Below are 19,238 nucleotides of genomic sequence, written 5' to 3'. Positions count from 1 at the left end.
GTTGTTGAGTTTGTTCTTTTGGTTTTATTATTTGTACTGTGAGTTGTGCCAGGGGTCTTTACCGGTTCTTTATTTCACAGTCACTAGAATAAAAAGGGTTTAAAACCTCTGATGTAATGTGACTGTGTAGTCATAAACCACACATCAGTTAAGCTGCTACTCTCTACAGGCGTTTGGGGAAACAAATAATGTGGCCTTCAAGGTTATTTCAAAAATAAAAGGAAGATGAACTTAAGCATGTTCCTCAGGCAGGCTAGACACTAGCAGCCAAGTGTCCCCCAGCCCAATCCTGGTCACTGACCTTGTGTGGCAGGACCATGGCGGAGCCCCCGCTGATGCCCACGATGGGCACGGCCGTCTGCAGGGCAATGAAGTCCAGGATCTGTGCCACGGCTTCCGAGCCGATGTTGTCTTCAAACACCACACCATGTACGCGGTTGGCCGCCAGTGTGTCACAGATGCGTGTGAGCAGGGCCCGAGGGTTGGTGTTGTTTACCAGCACTGTGATGGGATTCACCTCCAAGGGCAGGTCCATGAAGTTCTCCCTGCTGAGACGCCCCTTGATCTCCTGCTGGTAGGCCGAGCCACTGAACACCACCGCCACGTTGACTGCTGGCAAGGGCGTTGCGAAAGGCCGACCTTGGCACCAGGGGGCAGTGCAGAGCAGCAACAGCAGCAGCAGTGGCCACCACCACGGGGAGTCGCTCAAGCGGCCTAGACGAACGCCCATCTCAGTCACCTACTGCCTGAGAGAGGGGACGAGGGTGGGGATGAGAGGAGGAGAGAAGAGAGATGAGTAAAGACATTTGTATTAGATACATGGGACCGTTTAGTGTCATTTGTACAACGTTGTGATAATGCTTAGTAATCCCTCCAGGCAAGCCAACCAAACCAACTGCCTGTAGTTTAGAGACATTTTAGCTTCATCTGCGAGTCATGTGCTTCATGTGCAGGTGTGTCTCTAGGTAAGCGGCCATGAGTGGTGGGTTGGGTCAGGTGGATGATGAGAGACCCAGGGTACTATTTTTTGTGTGAGTGTTTGGCGTGCAACACAAGGCAGTGAGCAGGTTGCTGTGCCTGCGGATGGCAGCTGTGGCCCCACTACTGTTGTACTCTGCAGTCAAATACAGCAGATGGTGCCTACTGTTTAATGCAACAAATGGAGAACAAGGATTTACCATTTATCTCTCGTGACATTTTTTCCCCCCTGAAATAATGCTGCAGAGCTATTCCAACTTAATCTGCAAAGCGTCTGAATGCATGGATATTATGTGCTGTGAATAGGTGGAGATCTGATTTTGGCCATGGGGGCTTTTTTTAACGGCAGCTACATGCTGTAGCTAAGGCATTGTTCACGGAAAAAAAGTAATGTAACTTAACTTGGATGACAGTTTTCCCTTAGATGAGCCTTTGAAATGAATTGATAAGATCAGTGTTTAAAAACACTGCATTGCTAATAGACTTCAATGCAATTTTCCCAAAGTACAGTGACACAGTGACAGTAACAAAGTTTGTTAAGGGATTCACTTTTAGTTTGAAATCATAAACCCTACATTCATGTTCCAGGTAATGAATAAATGATCAAATCGACCAGAAACTCTTTAGCTTGCTTTGATCTTCCAGATATTTATAGTTGTAGGGCAAAGTAGAAAAAAATGATGTATTTCACAATGGAGTTGAATGGAGTTAGATCCTACAGCATTAGATTCACCAATCCATTTAATGTCTGGTCAGATACTGTGTCCCTCTGTCAGACAGAGTCATCCTCTATGACTTATCTGTCAAACTGCAGCCTGCGGGCCTGACTCTGTGTGGTGTGTGTGAGTGTGTGTGTGTGTGTGTGTGGTATCCTGTCAAGGGGACTTGATTTAGCATGCGTTTGAATCACAGTGGGGTGAATACAATGCAATCCTCAGTATTCCTTGGTGGGTGTCATGGCCCACGGCCTGATTGTGTCTCCCTATCAAGACATGTAGGATAGCTGGGGACCCACTGCAGTCCCTCATTCCTCAACACCTGCCTGACAGAGGGAATGGGACAAAGGGCTTGTGTTAGCGTAGATGGAGTGTACCAGTAAAGTGGCGGTGACGTTCTCATGGGGTAATTGGTTGGACTACGTGATAATATAGTCTCCACTCTGAAAACCTGCCTCCCAGAGGACCGTAGGGATTTCTGCATCACACTGCTGGTCAGGGACCTTATCAGCAGCACATGGCTGAGAAAGGACCATTATAGATCGTCATTAGTAGCGGAGCAGCCTAGAATACCAATGATGGTACGGCTGCTGAGAATGGAAAGGCATTATGAAAGTTGCTAGATATTGACCATGTCAAAACATGATGGATTTGTTGTGCTAATTGACATACATATTTTCCTTTTATGACATCATTGCTGAGTTTCCTCTGTCATAAAAATAGGCAATATTTCTGTCATTGATCATGCAGGCTGATTGATAATCTCTGAAATTGTTAAGAACACAGAGCAGGAATGCATTGCTTTCCTTCAATGACATTATCCATGTCTTATCCGGCCATTGTATGATGGAACAAGTTAGGGTTAATGTCTTTGAGGAGGATCTCATTAAAAGCGCTTGACCTTCCACATGTTTAATCAAGGCAGTGAAACAGCTGAGGTGGATGTCTGAAGGTCACCTACATGGGGGATTACTGTGGTAAAATGGGGATGTGGAATTAAACACAACAGCCAATGAGTCATCATCGACTTAATCAGATGACTTATGTTTGTCGATATGCCCCCTATTACCAAGGTGTATTCCAAACAGAGACACAGCTATCGGGAGGTAATTACAGCACAGTGTAAACATTGATTTGACCATCTAGCCCAATTTGACCTTGCTGACAACAAAAGTGGAACTCACACCACTGTGATTTGCAATAATGCTGGGCAATATAGTCATGAAACCTGTTCAAAGTTGTTGCACATTGCAGTCGTTCTGTAGCTTGGTCACAACCCAAAGTCTCCAAAACACAGGAAAGAGGCTTTTATCACTGTGCTACATGGAGCTAAATCCACCCCCAAAATTGTACAATGGCTTGAGGCTTTATTCCAATGTTAGGGATCAAAGCTCACTGTGGATATTTATTTTAGTCAGGGATATTGTAATAGAAAATGCAGGTCTGGGTACGTCATTTACACTGTATTTTATGTTGATTTTTTTTCAGATCACAGTTTATTTGGTTCTTAAGCCTGGTTGCAACAGATGAGTGGTAAATACTGTAGTTTGGGACCATGGAAAAGAGACAGGTTGCTGTTTGTGTCATGATGCAGTCATGCAAAGCTAGTTTTATGACTTTTGTGTCATGTTGAGTCAGTAGAAACAAACAAAAACCCCTGTGAAACTAGTGAGCATGAACATAAGCATACTCTATTACAATATATCTATGATACTCTAAGTATGCAAACAGTCATTACTGTGAGACATGCAGGCATTGGTAGAAGATGTGCCTGAAGGAGATGTTCCACAATCTACACAGACAAGAGATAATGTTTTCTACGCTATGACCTCTGTAATCTGGGGTTGGATTTTGGAATGCACTGCCATGTCAAATTCTTTGCTCTCTAGAGATGTAATCCACTCTGTGAATCTGCAAGTCCCCAATTTTCAGCGCCTGGTTTGGATATGTGTTAGTTGTCTGCTGGAGTTTTCACAGCTCCAGCTCCTAGCCTCCTATCAGTGGGAATGTGTTCAGTTTAGCGACCTCTCTCTCTCACTTGACTCTGCCCAAGTCACCGCTGGCTGGCGCGAGGGCACACAGACCAGATTAGATCAAAGCTTCTGCCACTGCTCCAGTCTGGCACTTAGAAGGGCTCAGACCGTTTCCCCATGCACCGTTACTACTGAGCAAATCCCTGGTGTGACTGCAACGATTATGCCATGCCTTTTTAGAACTGGCATCCAGCTAAAAGTGTTAGGGAGAGGGAGATGACAGAGTTAAACAGATACCAGATCTAACTATGTGACAGTTGATATTCGATCTCTGTTTAATGGCAGACAGTCCTAACAGAATCCTTCAAGATCTTCACCTTGGCTTTCAGACCAGATGGGTTTATAATGAGGAATTGCTTATCCCCCTCTAGTGGGTGAGTTGGTAAAAGCAGTTCCCTTAGAATATCAGTTGTCCTCTGCTATTTCCTTATCAAACCAGAGAAGCTAATTATTTCTGTCTCCGTCCCACTTCTCTTATGTAGTCCGTGGGAGAACTGTCTCTACTGTAACACATTTGACTAAATAACAAGGGTCAAGGGGTTACATTTGTTATTGTGTTAACACCTGCCAGATGTGTTTTGTTTTCTCTGGACTGGCCTGAGAAATGAAATTATTTTAGTTTTACACCTTTTCAGCTATTCCTTTGTCCTAAAGGTGATTGGTTGAAAGTCAGCTGAGATGACACATTTATTTACTTACAGTGTTACTATTATCACATCTGTTTAGGTGCCTCTGCTCAGACATTTGACTGCACTCTCCTCATGCCCAATTCCCAGCCCTGCTCAATATCTTAAGACCATAGTGGTACAGTAAGTACATCTGGTTGTGGGGGGTGGGGGGTGGGGGGTGGGGGGGGGGGTTGTTGTGCTCGTCACTGCTGACGTAATGGGTCATTTCGTATTCAGAGCATGAAACTGCTGCTAAGAATTACACCTGTCTTATCCTGGGCACAGTTTGATCAACATGCTCCAAGCCTTGGATAGGCATGCTGGTGCCTCGTGGCTCTCTGCGGGTAACTTTACCTCTTCTCTTGCTTTTCATCAATGAAACATCAGCTGACCAGCCCAATGTTTAATACCTATCCCATTTTAGACTTGAGTAAGGAAACTTTATAATCTGTAGGTACTCAACAATGGGTTAACATGAAAAAGACATGCTTACATTAAATCCTATTAGAATTCCTTTATAATAACCCCTTTCAAGTCTAATCAGTATAAATCTCCTTTTCATTCCCATACATTATGCATGTGTTCAGTATTAAGGATTAGTTTAACCCTACACAGTGTAGTTGACAATTTGACCTTCGCTAATGCAAAGACCGCCAACTATTTCATCCGATCATTATGGTCACAGTTAATTTCCCATTCACCTGTGATTATGGGTTTAGCTAAGCCATGTTAAGCCGTGCTGTCATTCTAATCCCCAAAAATCCATTACCTTTCAACTAATCTGGTAATTCATGAGCATTTTGAGTATACTTAAATAGAAATAATAAAATGCTTTTGTGAATACAGTGAATCGGCTTCTTCCAGTCCTGCATTGTCGAGTAAATTAGAATCAATTAGGCTTTTATTGTTAACCACTAAGTATCCTCTCAACTCCCATTCATTGGCCCTCACTGCTACCGTGGTTTCCAGACTTTGTTTAGCTCGGATCTATCTAAAGAGCTTTGTGGACCATCTGATAAACAAAACAATACATGTAGCCAGAACCTAGGCTTTAGCTGCGACCCAGGAGGATATAGCTGCAACCCAGGAGGATATACTGTAGCTGCGACCCAGCCTGGGTCCCGATCCACCATCTGGGGAACACTTAACTAGTCAATCGCCAATAACATGGCTCCCTCATTGTGATGTAAAGTAAAGTAATATCAAGCTGGATCTATAATCCTTAGTGCCAAAAGCCTCTGCCTCTTTTTTCTCTACTTTAGACAACATTCAATAAACGCTATATTGCACATCATATAATATTACCTAAATTCCTGGTACTACTGCCAGCTATACAAGGATAAAACAAAGCACTCTGAGAATATTTTGACTTGGTATAGTCAATAGTTTAGTTCACAGAAGTATTACTGTTAAGTGACATTTGTTTCCTGCCTTTTCAGATGGTGGCCAAAATAGAACAAGTGGGGAAGCAGCTTAGTGACAATAGTGCACACTGATATAAAAACAGACTACTAGAGCAGCCACACTCACAGAGTGTTTATATTCTAGTTCCACTAACAGAACAACATGGTGGTTTGAGAGTTAATATTTTCTCTTAAAGACAACTTAGCCTTTAGACACACTGCCTCATCTGGAAGGAAGTCACTTTAACATATCTGACATGTCTCAAATCAGACACATGCACCTGCTTGTCCCCTCCACCAAGACGTAATGGCTTGTATTGTTGTCACATTTTATCTAGGTCAATATTCAACTCAATTTTACATCCCGATGCCAGGTGTCACCACAATATTGGAAGCAGTGCAAGGTGAGTCCCTCTCAGCTGTGACTCTATGTCTGTCGTCTGGTGATTTGATCATCGTGGGCCCTAGCGGAGCGCGGACAGGGCATGTCAACCTGTCATATCCCTGACACCTCCCTGTAGATTTACTTCTTTAGTCCTGATGAAATTACTATCCATATCATGGCCTCATAATAAACTGGAGCTATAGGCTGTCATAGTAAAAATGTATCCTACTGTCCAATATTCAGCCCCATGTTTCCTCTACCCTACCTGCGTCCATACAGTGATCTCCCAGTCTGCATGTTTCCAATCCCAGCAGCCTCTGATTTATCTCCCACCCCATGACCCCAGGGAAGAAAATCACATCCAAATCAAGATGCCTGCTCTGCTCTGCTCTCCTAAGCCACGAGCGTGCTGGACACATTTCAGACATGCTGTTGCATTAAGTGTACATGACAAGTGATTGATCCGCCGTGGAATGAAAACCCGATAAATCTGAGAGTAATGATCTCTCTAACTGTCTCTGCATAGGGGGGATTTTTGGAGATAGGTTTCTCCTAACATGCAGAAATCCACAGGTTGTGGGCGACCCTATGCCGCCTCACTTCATGTGTAGTGTTTTCACTTTGAACGAAACAAGGGGGTCGAGCCCTGAGCCGCCTTGAGCTGGCCTTCTAGGTTAGGAGTGTCTTTGCGCTACTTGAATGGCCCTGCTGCCACAGAGCTGGAAAGGAAGTCATTTACAACGTTACCATTGCCAGAACACAGTAGATGAAGCAAACATAATTCTATGTTCTTGGATCTAAATCAACTCGACCCCAAAAAATAAAAAGAAGCGAGAAAAAGACTGCTCAAGACCAATCCATAAACCGGAAAAACATTGGAACTGCCCTATCCCAGCTGGACAAGAGGAATACCTGTTCCTAATGCTGTTCATTGACTGTAGCTCAGCATTCAACACCATAGTACCCTCTAAGCTTATCATTAAGCTCATGGCCCTGGGTCTGAACCCCGCCGTGTGCAACTAGGTACTGGACTTCCTGACGGGCTGCCCCCAGGTGGTGAAGGTAGGAAACAACACCTCCACTTCGCTGATCCTCAGCACAGGGGCCCCACAAGGGTGTGTGCTCAGCCCCCTCCTATACTCCATGTTCACACATGACTGCGTGGCCAGTCATCAAGTTTGCAGACGACACAACAGTAGTAGGCCTGATTACCAACAATGACAAGACAGCCAGCAGGGAGGTGAGGGCCCTGGGAGAGTGGTGCCAGGAACATAACCTCTCACTCAACGTCAACAAAACAAAGGAGTTGATCGTGGACTTCAGGAAACAGCAGAGGGAGCACGCCCCTATCCACATCGACGGGACTGCAGTGGAGAAGGTGATTCCTTGGCGTATACATTACTGACGATCTGAAATGGTCCACCCACACAGACAGTGTGGTGAAGAAGGCACAACAGTGCCTCTTCAACCTCAGGAAGCTGAATAATTTTGGCTTGGCCTCTAAAACAACCTTTTACAGGTGAGAGCATCCTGTCCAATTGAGAGCATCCTGTCGGGCTGTATCACTGATAGGTAGAGCAACTGCTCCACCCGCAACCGCAGGGCTCTCCAGATGGTGGTGCAGTCTGCACAACGCATCACCGGGGGCAAACTACCTGCCCTCCAGGACACCTACAGCACCCAATGTCACAGGAAGGCCAAAAAGATCATCAAGGACATTAACCACCCCAGCCATGGCCTGTTCACCCATCTAACATCCAGCAGGCGAGGTCAGTACAGGTGCATCAAAGCTGGGACCGAGAGACTGGAAAAACAACTTCTATCTTAAGGCCATCAGACTGTTAGACAGCCATCACTAGCCGGCTTCCACCCGGTTACACAACATTGCACCTTAGAGTGTGCTGCCCTATATACATAGACTTGGAATCACTGGCCACTTTAAGAAGGGAACACAAGTCACTATAATAATGTTTACATACTGCTTTACTCATCTCATATGTATATACTGTATTCTATTTTACTGTATTTTAGTCAAAGCCACTCCGACAATGCTCAATCTAATATTTATATATTTCTTAATTCCATTCTTTTACTTGTAGATTTGTGTGTATTGTTGTGAATCGTTTTTAGATCCTACTGCACTGTTAGATACTACTGCACTGTTGGAGCTAGGAACACAAGCATTTTGCTACACCCGCAATAAGATCTGCTAAATATGTGTATGTGACCAATACAATTTGATTTGATTTGAAAACATTTTGAAAGGTGGAACAGTGACTCTGAAATGGTCACCGTTCTCATGGACTGGTAACACAGGAGGTTGGTGGTTCCTTAATTGGGGAGGACCGGCTCGTGCTAATGGCTGGAGCGGCAATGGTGGAATGGTATCAAATCAATTTCATTCGCACCATTCCAGCCATTATTATGAGCAGTCCTCCCCTCAGCAGCCTCCACTGACTTACCAGTCAGTAAGTATTAGGTTGCGTGTTTAGCCTGGTAGCTACGTTAGCTGCTAACCTTAGTGTGTTCAATGTTCAAGCTAGCTAACAAGGCTACTTAGCTAGCTAGCTATGATGCCATTGTTAGATTCCTTTGAGTACAAAAAAGATTGAATAGAGAAGATATTAGCTAGCTAGCTAAGTAGCCTTGTTAGCTAGCTAGCTAATATCTTCTCTATTCGATCTTTTTTGTACTCAAAGGAATCTAACAATGGCATCATACATCTACACTGCACAAACCCCCCCAATGCCTTTATATCAGCTAACTAACATTAGTTAGCAAAAGCTAGATATGCAGATTGTTGACATGATAGTGTTTCATTTGTAGATAACTAGCTAGCTAGCTAGGTGGTCAACAGCATTTTCGGCCCATGTACACCCCAAAAAATGCATCTATGCATAACATTTGGTAAAGTAACATCACACAGGGAGATACTGGTGGAGACGGTCTGATTTCGAGGGAATCTGAGGCTGTTCAAATTGTGGTTGTGCAAACCCCAACACTGAAAGAGAGGTAAGAAATGCTGTATGCATTTTCTGTTATGCTTTGTGATTCAATAATTATTTTGCTTGAAATTGACCAAAATAGTTATCTATGTTTGCCTGTTCAGCACACTGCCTACCTATATACAGCATTGATTCCTACTTAGTGAGAACTACCCACCGGAACGTCTGAATGAATATCCAGCGTGGTCAGTCAAGCAAACAATGGTTCATCTTCATGTCGTTTTGGTGGACTATTGGCCATCAAGTGATAGGATGGTTACATTAGGATGTTACACTGGTTACCGCAAAACACCACATATTCCATCCATATTATGTTATCAAAATCAATGTTTATTTGGCATATGCACAGGATACAGTGGGATGTATATGGGAATATGGCATTGCATTGTACCGTGTACTATTGAAGTTAAAATGTATCTTGTGTTTTTCCACAGTGCCAACAACCCCCACAAACAGACTTGTCCCTCCTGTCCCACCACCAACCAAGCAAGAATATCTCCATGAGCATCATCGCTAATGGCTTGGTAGGAAACTTTTGTTCATAGAGAATGGCAGACATTACGCTCGTTACAAGTATTACATAGTTAGTATTTTACCTACTTTACCTCTCTCAGGTCAGACCATGGCCAGTATATATTTACCTACATCCTCTCTCTCAGGTCAGTCCATGGCCAGTATATATTTACCTACATCTTCTCTCTCAGGTGAGACCATGGCCAGTATATTATTACCTACATCCTCTCTCTCAGGTGAGACCATGGCCAGTATATTATTACCTACATCCTCTCTCAGGTGAGACCATGGCCAGTATATTATTACCTACATCCTCTCTCTCAGGTGAGACCATGGCCAGTATATTATTACCTACCCTCTCTCTCAGGTGAGACCATGGCCAGTATATTATTACCTACCCTCTCTCTCAGGTGAGACCATGGCCAGTATATTATTACCTACATCCTCTCTCTCAGGTGAGACCATGGCCAGTATATTATTACCTACCCTCTCTCTCAGGTGAGACCATGGCCAGTATATATTTACCTACATCCTCTCTCTCAGGTGAGACCATGGCCAGTATATTATTACCTACCCTCTCTCTCAGGTGAGACCATGGCCAGTATATTATTACCTACATCCTCTCTCTCAGGTGAGACCATGGCCAGTATATTACTACCTACATCCTCTCTCTCAGGTGAGACCATGGCCAGTATATATTTACCTACATCCTCTCTCTCAGGTGAGACCATGGCCAGTATATTATTGCCTACATCCTCTCTCTCAGGTGAGACCATGGCCAGTATATTATTACCTACATCCTCTCTCTCAGGTGAGACCATGGCCAGTATATTATTGCCTACATCCTCTCTCTCAGGTCAGACCATGGCCAGTATATTATTACCTACATCCTCTCTCTCAGGTCAGACCATGGCCAGTATATTATTACCTACCCTCTCTCTCAGGTGAGACCATGGCCAGTATATTATTACCTACATCCTCTCTCTCAGGTGAGACCATGGCCAGTATATTATTACCTACATCCTCTCTCTCAGGTGAGACCATGGCCAGTATATATTTACCTACATCTTCTCTCTCAGGTCAGTCCATGGCCAGTATATATTTACCTACATCTTCTCTCTCAGGTGAGTCCATGGCCAGTATATATTTACCTACATCTTCTCTCTCAGGTCAGTCCATGGCCAGTATATATTTACCTACATCTTCTCTCTCAGGTGAGACCATGGCCAGTATATATTTACCTACATCCTCTCTCTCAGGTGAGACCATGGCCAGTATATTATTACCTACATCCTCTCTCTCAGGTGAGACCATGGCCAGTATATTATTGCCTACATCCTCTCTCTCAGGTGAGACCATGGCCAGTATATTATTGCCTACATCCTCTCTCTCAGGTCAGTCCATGGCCAGTATATTATTGCCTACATCCTCTCTCTCAGGTGAGACCATGGCCAGTATATTATTACCTACATCCTCTCGCTCAGGTGAGACCATGGCCAGTATATTATTACCTACAACCTCTCTGTCAGGAGAGACCATGGCCAGTATATTATTACCTACATCCTCTCTCTCAGGTGAGACCATGGCCAGTATATATTTACCTACATCCTCTCTCTCAGGTGAGACCATGGCCAGTATATTATTACCTACATCCTCTCTCTCAGGTGAGACCATGGCCAGTATATTTTTACCTACATCCTCTCTCTCAGGTGAGTCCATGGCCAGTATATATTTACCTACATCTTCTCTCTCAGGTGAGTCCATGGCCAGTATATATTTACCTACATCTTCTCTCTCAGGTGAGACCATGGCCAGTATATTACTACCTACATCCTCTCTCAGGTGAGACCATGGCCAGTATATTATTACCTACATCTTCTCTCTCAGGTGAGACCATGGCCAGTATATTATTACCTACATCTTCTCTCTCAGGTGAGACCATGGCCAGTATATTATTACCTACATCCTCTCTCTCAGGTGAGACCATGGCCAGTATATTATTGCCTACATCCTCTCTCTCAGGTGAGACCATGGCCAGTATATTATTGCCTACATCCTCTCTCTCAGGTCAGACCATGGCCAGTATATTATTACCTACCCTCTCTCTCAGGTGAGACCATGGCCAGTATATTATTACCTACATCCTCTCTCTCAGGTGAGACCATGGCCAGTATATTACTACCTACATCCTCTCTCTCAGGTGAGACCATGGCCAGTATATTATTACCTACATCCTCTCTCTCAGGTGAGACCATGGCCAGTATATTATTACCTACATCCTCTCTCTCAGGTGAGACCATGGCCAGTATATATTTACCTACATCCTCTCTCTCAGGTGAGTCCATGGCCAGTATATTATTACCTACATCTTCTCTCTCAGGTGAGACCATGGCCAGTATATATTTACCTACATCCTCTCTCTCAGGTGAGACCATGGCCAGTATATTATTACCTACATCCTCTCTCTCAGGTGAGACCATGGCCAGTATATTATTACCTACATCCTCTCTCTCAGGTGAGACCATGGCCAGTATATTACTACCTACATCCTCTCTCTCAGGTGAGACCATGGCCAGTATATTATTACCTACCCTCTCTCTCAGGAGAGACCATGGCCAGTATATGATTACCTACATCCTCTCTCTCAGGTGAGACCATGGCCAGTATATTATTGCCTACATCCTCTCTCTCAGGTGAGACCATGGCCAGTATATTATTACCTACATCCTCTCTCTCAGGTGAGACCATGGCCAGTATATGATTACCTACATCCTCTCTCTCAGGTGAGACTATGGTCAGTATATTATTGCCTACATCCTCTCTCTCAGGTCAGTCCATGGCCAGTATATTATTACCTACATCCTCTCTCTCAGGTGAGACCATGGCCAGTATATTATTACCTACATCCTCTCTCTCAGGTGAGACCATGGCCAGTATATTATTTCCTACATCCTCTCTCTCAGGTGAGACCATGGCCAGTATATTATTACCTACCCTCTCTCTCAGGTGAGACCATGGCCAGTATATTATTGCCTACATCCTCTCTCTCAGGTGAGACCATGGCCAGTATATTATTGCCTACATCCTCTCTCTCAGGTGAGACCATGGCCAGTATATTATTGCCTACATCCTCTCTCTCAGGAGAGACCATGGCCAGTATATTATTGCCTACATCCTCTCTCTCAGGTGAGACCATGGCCAGTATATTATTGCCTACATCCTCTCTCTCAGGTGAGACCATGGCCAGTATATTACTACCTACATCCTCTCTCAGGTGAGACCATGGCCAGTATATTATTACCTACATCTTCTCTCTCAGGTGAGACCATGGCCAGTATATTATTACCTACATCTTCTCTCTCAGGTGAGACCATGGCCAGTATATTATTACCTACATCCTCTCTCTCAGGTGAGACCATGGCCAGTATATTATTGCCTACATCCTCTCTCTCAGGTGAGACCATGGCCAGTATATTATTGCCTACATCCTCTCTCTCAGGTCAGACCATGGCCAGTATATTATTACCTACCCTCTCTCTCAGGTGAGACCATGGCCAGTATATTATTACCTACATCCTCTCTCTCAGGTGAGACCATGGCCAGTATATTACTACCTACATCCTCTCTCTCAGGTGAGACCATGGCCAGTATATTATTACCTACATCCTCTCTCTCAGGTCAGACCATGGCCAGTATATTATTACCTACCCTCTCTCTCAGGTGAGACCATGGCCAGTATATTATTACCTACATCCTCTCTCTCAGGTGAGACCATGGCCAGTATATTATTACCTACATCCTCTCTCTCAGGTGAGACCATGGCCAGTATATATTTACCTACATCTTCTCTCTCAGGTCAGTCCATGGCCAGTATATATTTACCTACATCTTCTCTCTCAGGTGAGTCCATGGCCAGTATATATTTACCTACATCTTCTCTCTCAGGTCAGTCCATGGCCAGTATATATTTACCTACATCTTCTCTCTCAGGTGAGACCATGGCCAGTATATATTTACCTACATCCTCTCTCTCAGGTGAGACCATGGCCAGTATATTATTACCTACATCCTCTCTCTCAGGTGAGACCATGGCCAGTATATTATTGCCTACATCCTCTCTCTCAGGTGAGACCATGGCCAGTATATTATTGCCTACATCCTCTCTCTCAGGTCAGTCCATGGCCAGTATATTATTGCCTACATCCTCTCTCTCAGGTGAGACCATGGCCAGTATATTATTACCTACATCCTCTCTCTCAGGTGAGACCATGGCCAGTATATTATTACCTACAACCTCTCTGTCAGGAGAGACCATGGCCAGTATATTATTACCTACATCCTCTCTCTCAGGTGAGACCATGGCCAGTATATATTTACCTACATCCTCTCTCTCAGGTGAGACCATGGCCAGTATATTATTACCTACATCCTCTCTCTCAGGTGAGACCATGGCCAGTATATTTTTACCTACATCCTCTCTCTCAGGTGAGTCCATGGCCAGTATATATTTACCTACATCTTCTCTCTCAGGTGAGTCCATGGCCAGTATATATTTACCTACATCTTCTCTCTCAGGTGAGACCATGGCCAGTATATTACTACCTACATCCTCTCTCAGGTGAGACCATGGCCAGTATATTATTACCTACATCTTCTCTCTCAGGTGAGACCATGGCCAGTATATTATTACCTACATCTTCTCTCTCAGGTGAGACCATGGCCAGTATATTATTACCTACATCCTCTCTCTCAGGTGAGACCATGGCCAGTATATTATTGCCTACATCCTCTCTCTCAGGTGAGACCATGGCCAGTATATTATTGCCTACATCCTCTCTCTCAGGTCAGACCATGGCCAGTATATTATTACCTACCCTCTCTCTCAGGTGAGACCATGGCCAGTATATTATTACCTACATCCTCTCTCTCAGGTGAGACCATGGCCAGTATATTACTACCTACATCCTCTCTCTCAGGTGAGACCATGGCCAGTATATTATTACCTACATCCTCTCTCTCAGGTGAGACCATGGCCAGTATATTATTACCTACATCCTCTCTCTCAGGTGAGACCATGGCCAGTATATATTTACCTACATCCTCTCTCTCAGGTGAGTCCATGGCCAGTATATTATTACCTACATCCTCTCTCTCAGGTGAGACCATGGCCAGTATATATTTACCTACATCCTCTCTCTCAGGTGAGACCATGGCCAGTATATTATTACCTACATCCTCTCTCTCAGGTGAGACCATGGCCAGTATATTATTACCTACATCCTCTCTCTCAGGTGAGACCATGGCCAGTATATTACTACCTACATCCTCTCTCTCAGGTGAGACCATGGCCAGTATATTATTACCTACCCTCTCTCTCAGGAGAGACCATGGCCAGTATATGATTACCTACATCCTCTCTCTCAGGTGAGACCATGGCCAGTATATTATTGCCTACATCGTCTCTCTCAGGTGAGACCATGGCCAGTATATTATTACCTACATCCTCTCTCTCAGGTGAGACCATGGCCAGTATATGATTACCTACATCCTCTCTCTCAGGTGAGACTATGGTCAGTATATTATTGCCTACATCCTCTCTCTCAGGTCAGTCCATGGCCAGTATATTATTACCTACATCCTCTCTCTCAGGTGAGACCATGGCCAGTATATTATTACCTACATCCTCTCTCTCAGGTGAGACCATGGCCAGTATATTATTTCCTACATCCTCTCTCTCAGGTGAGACCATGGCCAGTATATTATTACCTACCCTCTCTCTCAGGTGAGACCATGGCCAGTATATTATTGCCTACATCCTCTCTCTCAGGTGAGACCATGGCCAGTATATTATTGCCTACATCCTCTCTCTCAGGTGAGACCATGGCCAGTATATTATTGCCTACATCCTCTCTCTCAGGAGAGACCATGGCCAGTATATTATTGCCTACATCCTCTCTCTCAGGTGAGACCATGGCCAGTATATTATTGCCTACATCCTCTCTCTCAGGTGAGACCATGGCCAGTATATTACTACCTACATCCTCTCTCAGGTGAGACCATGGCCAGTATATTATTACCTACATCTTCTCTCTCAGGTGAGACCATGGCCAGTATATTATTACCTACATCTTCTCTCTCAGGTGAGACCATGGCCAGTATATTATTACCTACATCCTCTCTCTCAGGTGAGACCATGGCCAGTATATTATTGCCTACATCCTCTCTCTCAGGTGAGACCATGGCCAGTATATTATTGCCTACATCCTCTCTCTCAGGTCAGACCATGGCCAGTATATTATTACCTACCCTCTCTCTCAGGTGAGACCATGGCCAGTATATTATTACCTACATCCTCTCTCTCAGGTGAGACCATGGCCAGTATATTACTACCTACATCCTCTCTCTCAGGTGAGACCATGGCCAGTATATTATTACCTACATCCTCTCTCTCAGGTGAGACCATGGCCAGTATATTATTACCTACATCCTCTCTCTCAGGTGAGACCATGGCCAGTATATATTTACCTACATCCTCTCTCTCAGGTGAGTCCATGGCCAGTATATTATTACCTACATCCTCTCTCTCAGGTGAGACCATGGCCAGGATATATTTACCTACATCCTCTCTCTCAGGTGAGACCATGGCCAGTATATTATTACCTACATCCTCTCTCTCAGGTGAGACCATGGCCAGTATATTATTACCTACATCCTCTCTCTCAGGTGAGACCATGGCCAGTATATTACTACCTACATCCTCTCTCTCAGGTGAGACCATGGCCAGTATATTATTACCTACCCTCTCTCTCAGGAGAGACCATGGCCAGTATATGATTACCTACATCCTCTCTCTCAGGTGAGACCATGGCCAGTATATTATTGCCTACATCCTCTCTCTCAGGTGAGACCATGGCCAGTATATTATTACCTACATCCTCTCTCTCAGGTGAGACCATGGCCAGTATATGATTACCTACATCCTCTCTCTCAGGTGAGACTATGGTCAGTATATTATTGCCTACATCCTCTCTCTCAGGTCAGTCCATGGCCAGTATATTATTACCTACATCCTCTCTCTCAGGTGAGACCATGGCCAGTATATTATTACCTACATCCTCTCTCTCAGGTGAGACCATGGCCAGTATATTATTTCCTACATCCTCTCTCTCAGGTGAGACCATGGCCAGTATATTATTACCTACAACCTCTCTCAGGTGAGACCATGGCCAGTATATTATTGCCTACATCCTCTCTCTCAGGTGAGACCATGGCCAGTATATTATTGCCTACATCCTCTCTCTCAGGTGAGACCATGGCCAGTATATTATTGCCTACATCCTCTCTCTCAGGAGAGACCATGGCCAGTATATTATTGCCTACATCCTCTCTCTCAGGTGAGACCATGGCCAGTATATTATTGCCTACATCCTCTCTCTCAGGAGAGACCATGGCCAGTATATTATTGCCTACATCCTCTCTCTCAGGTGAGACCATGGCCAGTATATTATTGCCTACATCCTCTCTCTCAGGTGAGACCATGGCCAGTATATTATTGCCTACATCCTCTCTCTCAGGAGAGACCATGGCCAGTATATTATTGCCTACATCCTCTCTCTCAGGTGAGACCATGGCCAGTATATTATTGCCTACATCCTCTCTCTCAGGAGAGACCATGGCCAGTATATTATTGCCTACATCCTCTCTCTCAGGTGAGACCATGGCCAGTATATTATTTCCTACATCCTCTCTCTCAGGTGAGACCATGGCCAGTATATTATTACCTACATCCTCTCTCTCAGGAGAGACCATGGCCAGTATATTATTGCCTACATCCTCTCTCTCAGGTGAGACCATGGCCAGTATATTATTGCCTACATCCTCTCTCTCAGGTGACACTATGGCCAGTATATTATTGCCTACATCTTCTCTCTCAGGTGAGACCATGGCCAGTATTTTATTACCTACATCCTCTCTCAGGTGAGACCATGGCCAGTATATTATTGCCCACATCCTCTCTCTCAGGTGAGACCATGGCCAGTATATTATTGCCTACATCCTCTCTCTCAGGTGAGACCATGGCCAGTATATTATTGCCTACATCTTCTCTCTCAGGTGAGACCATGGCCAGTATTTTATTACCTACCCTCTCTCTCAGGAGAGACCATGGCCAGTATATTATTGCCTACATCCTCTCTCTCAGGTGAGACCATGGCCAGTATATTATTACCTACATCCTCTCTCTCAGGTGAGACCATGGCCAGTATATTATTACCTACATCCTCTCTCTCAGGTGAGACTATGGCCAGTATATTACTACCTACATCCTCTCTCAGGAGAGACCATGGCCAGTATATTATTACCTACATCCTCTCTCTCAGGTGAGACCATGGCCAGTATATTATTGCCTACATCCTCTCTCTCAGGTCAGTCCATGGCCAGTATATTATTACCTACATCCTCTCTCAGGTGAGACTATGGCCAGTATATTACTACCTACATCCTCTCTCAGGTCAGACCATGGCCAGTATATTATTACCTACATCTTCTCTCTCAGGTGAGACCATGGCCAGTATATTATTACCTACATCCTCTCTCTCAGGTGAGACCATGGCCAGTATATTATTACCTACATCCTCTCTCTCAGGTGAGACCATGGCCACTATATTATTACCTACATCTTCTCTCTCAGGTGAGACCATGGCCAGTATATTATTACCTACCTCTTCTCTCTCAGGTGAGACCATGGCCAGTATATTATTACCTACCTCTTCTCTCTCAGGTGAGACCATGGCCAGTATATTATTACCTACATCCTCTCTCTCAGGTGAGACCATGGCCAGTATATTATTACCTACATCCTCTCTCTCAGGTGAGACCATGGCCACTATATTATTACCTACATCTTCTCTCTCAGGTGAGACCATGGCCAGTATATTATTACCTACATCCTCTCTCTCAGGTGAGACCATGGCCAGTATATTATTACCTACATCCTCTCTGTCAGGTGAGACCATGGCCACTATATTATTACCTACATCTTCTCTCTCAGGTGAGACCATGGCCAGTATATTATTGCCTACATCCTCTCTCTCAGGTGAGACTATGGCCAGTATATTATTACCTACAACTTCTCTCTCAGGTGAGACCATGGCCAGTATATGATTACCTACATCTTCTCTCTCAGGTGAGACTATGGCCAGTATATTATTACCTACAACTTCTCTCTCAGGTGAGACCATGGCCAGTATATGATTACCTACATCTTCTCTCTCAGGTGAGACCATGGCCAGTATATGATTACCTACATCTTCTCTCTCAGGTGAGACCATGGCCAGTATATTATTACCTACATCCTCTCTCTCAGGTGAGACCATGGCCAGTATATTATTACCTACATCCTCTCTCTCAGGTGAGACCATGGCCAGTATATTATTACCTACCTCTTCTCTCTCAGGTGAGACCATGGCCAGTATATTATTACCTACATCCTCTCTCTCAGGTGAGACCATGGCCAGTATATTATTACCTACATCCTCT

At 44.4% G+C, this 19,238-nt stretch overlaps 1 protein-coding gene across 2 annotated transcripts in view; it reads right to left on the bottom strand.

Moving 5' to 3' along the window:
• Nucleotides 1–19,238, bottom strand: part of LOC129833247 (glutamate receptor ionotropic, NMDA 2C-like) — a 91,824-nt gene that overhangs the window by 59,137 nt on the left and 13,449 nt on the right. For both annotated transcript variants that reach the window (XM_055897690.1, XM_055897691.1), the window contains exon 2: nucleotides 302–746. In XM_055897690.1, the coding sequence (XP_055753665.1) occupies nucleotides 302–730 (429 nt within the window). In that variant the 5' untranslated portion in view covers nucleotides 731–746. The remainder of the gene's footprint in view (nucleotides 1–301; nucleotides 747–19,238) is intronic.

This window comes from Salvelinus fontinalis, chromosome 34 (genome assembly GCF_029448725.1).
Source record: "Salvelinus fontinalis isolate EN_2023a chromosome 34, ASM2944872v1, whole genome shotgun sequence".
Lineage (NCBI taxonomy): Eukaryota > Metazoa > Chordata > Actinopteri > Salmoniformes > Salmonidae > Salvelinus > Salvelinus fontinalis.
This window is presented reverse-complemented; position numbering and strand designations above follow the sequence as displayed.